The following is a 6,000-nucleotide window of genomic DNA, read 5'->3' on the forward strand; positions in this document are numbered from 1 at the left end:
GATTTTAGCCAGCAGTCTGTCTGACTGTAGAGGACAAAGTGTAAACGGGATACTGAGGGCGAGTCCAGGCGTGTTGCCATGGTTACCGGCGGAGCAGGGGTGTGTGACGTGGCTGTGTGTGTGTGTGTGCGCCTCCAGGTGAACAACAGTAACAAGAAGGAGTGGAACGGCATGATGGGAGAGCTGCTGGGCGGCCTGGCCGACATGATCGTGGCTCCGCTCACCATCAACAACGAGCGCGCTCAGTACATCGAGTTCTCCAAGCCCTTCAAGTACCAGGGGCTCACCATCCTCGTCAAGAAGGTCAGTGCCCAGACTGGACCAGACCGGACCAGACCGGACCGGACTAGACTGGTCTGATGAGCCAGACTGGACTGGATGGATCAGATCAGACCAGACCAGTCCAGATCAGACTGGTCTGGTCTGACTGTCACTGTGTGTGTGTGTGTGTGTGTGTGTGTGTGTGTGTGTGTGGCCTAAATCAGTCTCACACTGATCTGCTTTCATTTCTTTCATCCTCTCTCTCTCTCTCTCTCTCTCTCTCTCTCTCTCTCTCTCTCTCTCCATTAAACATTGATTGAACATGATGAGTAGCAGTGAGCTCGTCTCTGCTGGTGGTGGTGAAGCTCTCTGAGCTGATCCAGGGATGCAAACAGCGCGCTGAGAAGCGCAACTCGCTTTTTTCGTGGCCATTTGGGTGACCTGTGTGAATCGTGCAGATCTGATGAGTTTTTTTTTTTTTTTTTTGGGCAGTTTTTTTGACATAATTTGAATGAAATGCTGTTTTGTGTGAAATATGAACGTATGTCTGGCAAAGGCAAAGAAACTCTCCAGCTACAGCAGCGCTGACATAGATTGTGTAATCAAGCGAAGAGTTGCCACTCCCCTCTATTTTCACTGGCTAACAGCAGCACACTGGCTTAGCTTGTCTATTCAGAGAAGAGGTATCACTTTGGATTATTTTTCAATCTATGTTATCACATGCATACTACTGCTCATTCATTGGCAGCTGAATTGTTTGGTCTGTTTGATAAGTAATTTACATTTTTAAAACAAATAATAATTTAACATATTGTTAAATTATTGGAGTCAAGCCAGTAAGCATTTTTTATGGTAGCTGTTCATCTAAGTTGTTAGTGTTGTTTGAATTAGGCCCATTTTTTCACGTAATTACAATAATTTATGAAAGAGCTCTCAGGTCGTTTCTTCCTGGCTCACGGTTTTTATGTGGACGTTTGCTGCTGATTCAAATAGGAAAAAACAAGGAAACAGGTGTTTAATTTCATCACGAAGTCAAGAAAATAAAATAAAATACAAATCAGAATAAAATGCAATAAACACAAGAATAAAAACAAATATGAAAAACTAAGGCTGTAACGTTACTTCAGAATAAAAGCCAGGCTGTAAAGAGAGGTCTGTAGTTTCATGTTAAAGGCGCACAGCAAGCTCGTCGTTCTGTTCCACCTTTAGAGACATGAAGACAGAAGGCAGCCGCGGCTTCACGGGACTCATGAGGAACGTTTAAAAGGGAAGCTGTGGAGAACCTCAGTGATCTGGCTAGAACATGAAAGGAAAAAAACCTCTGATGTTTGTATGATGAAGGTCATTTAAAGCCTCACGAACAAGTGAACCAACTTTGAAACCAGAGGATCAGGATGCAGGAGGAAACACTCAGTAAGCAGCAGCGTGGACGTTCTGCATTGAACATGCTGTTAATGTTCCACAGAGAACACTGAGTCACTGGATCAGCGTGTTGTGTTCCTGCAGGCCGGTTCTCTGTATTGATCTGCTGGTCGTGCCGCTGTGTTCTCACACACTGATCACTGATCAGCCGCACGTTCCTCTCACACACACACCGCCCTGCTGACAGAACGCAGCACATCATCTGCTCAGGTTCTCTGTGGAACACAGTGTATTATCAGGTTCTCTGTGGAACACAGTGTATTATTAGGTTCTCTGTGGAACACAGTGTATTATTAGGTTCTCCGTGGAACACAATGTATTATCAGGTTCTCTGTGGAACACAGTGCATTATGTGGTTCTCTGTGGAACACAGTGTATTATCAGGTTCTCTGTTGAACACAGTGTATTATCAGGTTCTCTGTGGAACATAGTGTATTATGTGGTTCTCTGTGGAACAGTGTATTATCAAGTTCTCTGTGGAACACAGTGTATTATGTGGTTCTCTGTGGAACACAATGTATTATCAGGTTCTCTGTGGAACACAGTGTATTATCAGGTTCTCTGTGGAACACAGTGTATTATGTGGTTCTCTGTGGAACACAGTTATGTTATGTTATGTTATGTTATGTTATGTTATGTTATAATGCGCCCCCCATCCAACTATTACATTGGCCCAGGGCGCAGCCCGGGAACAAAAGAGACAATACATGACAAGAAGAACAGGAAGACCCACACATTCATCTCACATAGGCTGTGTCCGAAATCACTCACTCACTCACTACTCCCTACTCACTATATAGGGAATTCAATGTAGTGGACTATATAGTGAACTCAATAGTGGACCGTTTCGGACACGACTTCGCTCGTTGTTCGGCGCCGTTCCGCAATGCATGACGGGATATATTGCCTGGTTAGTGACCATCGGATGTCCACTACATTTTGCGGTGGATTGTGGGATACATCTAGTGGACTATATAGTGAACATTAATAATCACTAGACATTCGGACACCCCTACAAAATGGCGTAATCACTATATAGTGCACTATATAGTGATTAGGGAGTGATTTCGGACACAGCCATACACTCCACAACACACAGCATACCAAATCAGAGACCCCCATTGAAAAGGTGAGTTTTCAGTTTGGCCCTGAAGGACTCGAGAGTGGGGGCAGACTTGATGTCCAGAGGGAGCCTGTTCCACAACTTTGGTGCCATTACCACAAAGGAACGGTCCCCCTGCCTCACTAAATTAGTCCGTGGGACCCTCAGGCACAGTTGGTCCTCGGACCTGAGGTTACGCCTGGGCCTGGAGGTGGAGGACAGGTCCAGGAGGTCCTTGATGTAGGCTGGGCCAAGATTGTTGAGAGCCTTGAAGACGAACATACAGATCTTGAATTTCACTCTCTGCCTCACAGGGAGCCAGTGGAGGGAGATGAGGACAGGGGAGATGTGGTCCCTCATTTTGGTGCCTGACACCAGCCTGGCAGCGGCATTTTGGACTAACTGCAGGCGGGAGATGGTTTTGTCAGTGACCCCAGCGTAGAGGGAGTTACAGTAGTCAAGTCGAGAAAAAATTAGCATGAGGACAACCCTCCGTAGGTCACTGGGGGTGAGGAAGGCTTTAATTTTGGATATGATGCGTAGTTGGTAGAAAGCAGATTGCACCACAGAGCTCACTTGTCGGTCAAAGTTGAGCGCGGAGTCGAAAATGACCCAGAGGTTCTTGACATAAGGTTTCACCAGCGTTGACAAGCTTCCTAAGTTGTTGGTGAGCTGAGTGACAGCGGTGGAGGGGCCAATCAGGAGGATTTCCCCCTTGCTGTCGTTCAGCTGTAGAAAGTTCTGAGCCATCCATTCTTTCACATCGCCCAGGCAGTCCTTCAGGTGGTCCAGGTCGGTGGGGTCATCAGTGTTGAGAGGTAAGTAGAACTGTGTATCGTCCGCATAGCAGTGGAATGAGATGTTATGGCGTTGGAAGACATAACTGAGGGGGAGCATATAGAGGGAGAACAGAATGGGACCGAGGATGGAGCCCTGAGGAACCCCACAGGAGAGGTTGGCTTGTCTGGAGGAGCTGTTTGCTATGTGGACGTGTGGACACAGTGTATTATGTGGTTCTCTGTGGAACACAGTGTATTATGTGGTTCTCTGTGGAACACAGTGTATTATGTGGTTCTCTGTGGAACACAGTGTATTATCAGGTTCTCTGTGGAACACAGTGTATTATGTGGTTCTCTGTGGAACACAGTGTATTATGTGGTTCTCTGTGGAACACAGTGTATTATCAGGTTCTCTGTGGAACACAGAGTATTATGTGGTGAGGTTCTGGATGTTCCTGCCCAGTGATGATGCAGTGTGATACAAACCATTGCTAAGAACACAGAGAACATTTTGACTGCATCGCCCACTGAACACTGACCATGATGTGTTAACGTGTGTGTGTGTGTGTGTGTGTGTGTGTGTGTGTGCAGGAAATCCCTCGCAGCACTCTGGACTCGTTCATGCAGCCGTTCCAGAGCACACTGTGGCTGTTAGTCGGTCTGTCGGTCCACGTGGTGGCAGTGATGCTTTACCTATTAGACCGGTTCAGGTAACATGACACAGCATAACACCACATGACACGGCATAACACCACATGACACGGCACAACACCGCATGACACGGCATAACACCGCATGACACGGCACAACACCGCATGACACGGCACAACACCGCATGACACGGCACAACACCGCATGACACGGCAGAACACCGCATGACACGGCACAACACCACATGACACGGCATAACATAACACCACATGACACGGCATAACACCGCATGACACGGCATAACACCACATGACACGGCATAACACCGCATGACACGGCAGAACACCGCATGACACGGCAGAACACCACATGACACGGCAGAACACCACATGACACGGCAGAACACCACATGACACGGCACAACACCACATGACACGGCACAACACCACATGACACGGCATAACACCACATGACACGGCACAACACCACATGACACGGCATAACACCACATGACACGGCATAACACCACATGACACGGCACAACACCACATGACACGGCATAACACCACATGACATCACATAATAAACATAACACACAACATGGCATGACATAATAAACATAAAATAACAGATGATATCATAGCATGACTTACTGTGACATGACATGACTCTAGAAAACATGACGTGGCGTGACAGAAGACACTGCATGACAGAGCAACGTGATACAACATCAAATAACACGTGGGAGTAAAACATGTAAGATGACATAAGATGACTTGACATGACATGAGACACATGGCATAAGTCACATGACATGACAGAGGAAACACTGCATGACATAACAGTGTAGTCCAACATGCAACAATACGACACAGAACATGACATGATATGACTTGACGTGACGTGACCTGAGACACATGACGTGACGTGACCTGAGACACATGACGTGACGTGACGTGACGTGATGTGACGGCCTGCCGTGCGCTGACGGTGCCTCCTGCCCCCCCCCCCCAGCCCGTTTGGAAGGTTTAAAGTGAACAGCGAAGAAGAAGAAGAAGACGCCCTCACCCTGTCCTCCGCCATGTGGTTCTCATGGGGAGTACTGCTGAACTCTGGGATAGGAGAAGGTGGGTGGTCCTCCTGCTGATGCATTCTGGGATAGGAGAAGGTTAGAACGGTCCAACCTCCAATCAGGATATCAGCCCAGTGTGGCATACAGTGTATCTCCTGTGTGTCAATAATATTGTCTTTTGGTGTGTGTGTGTGTGTGTGTGTGTGTGTGTGTGTGTGTGTGTGTGTGTGTGTGTGTGATCAGGAGCTCCCAGGAGTTTCTCAGCGAGGATTCTGGGTATGGTGTGGGCGGGTTTTGCCATGATCATCGTGGCGTCGTACACTGCCAACCTGGCAGCCTTCCTGGTGCTGGACCGGCCTGAGGAGCGCATCACTGGCATCAACGACCCCAGGGTGAGAACACACACACACACACACACACACACACAAACACAGTGTTCTGTTGCATGCTGTTCTATTGTGCTGTGCTGTGCTGTGTTGCAGCTGCGTAACCCATCAGATAAGTTCATCTACGCCACAGTGAAGCAGAGCTCGGTGGACATCTACTTCCGGCGGCAGGTGGAGCTCAGCACCATGTACCGGCACATGGAGAAACACAACTACGAGAGCGCCGCCGAGGCCATCCAGGCCGTCCGAGACAAGTAGGCCATTCTACACAGCCTACATCTAGAGTTAGCCCCCGAGCTCATGGCTTCCCCTTAAAGGAACGCTCCA

At 48.0% G+C, this 6,000-nt stretch overlaps 1 protein-coding gene across 1 annotated transcript in view; it reads left to right on the forward strand.

Moving 5' to 3' along the window:
- Positions 1–6,000, forward strand: part of LOC115365029 (glutamate receptor ionotropic, NMDA 1-like) — a 74,993-nt gene that overhangs the window by 51,261 nt on the left and 17,732 nt on the right. Inside the window, exons 15-19 of the mRNA XM_030059741.1 lie at positions 139–303; positions 4,156–4,274; positions 5,230–5,342; positions 5,531–5,679; positions 5,770–5,927. Of these exons, the coding sequence (XP_029915601.1) occupies positions 139–303; positions 4,156–4,274; positions 5,230–5,342; positions 5,531–5,679; positions 5,770–5,927 (704 nt within the window). The remainder of the gene's footprint in view (positions 1–138; positions 304–4,155; positions 4,275–5,229; positions 5,343–5,530; positions 5,680–5,769; positions 5,928–6,000) is intronic.

This window comes from Myripristis murdjan, chromosome 9, assembly GCF_902150065.1.
Source record: "Myripristis murdjan chromosome 9, fMyrMur1.1, whole genome shotgun sequence".
Taxonomy (NCBI): domain Eukaryota; kingdom Metazoa; phylum Chordata; class Actinopteri; order Holocentriformes; family Holocentridae; genus Myripristis; species Myripristis murdjan.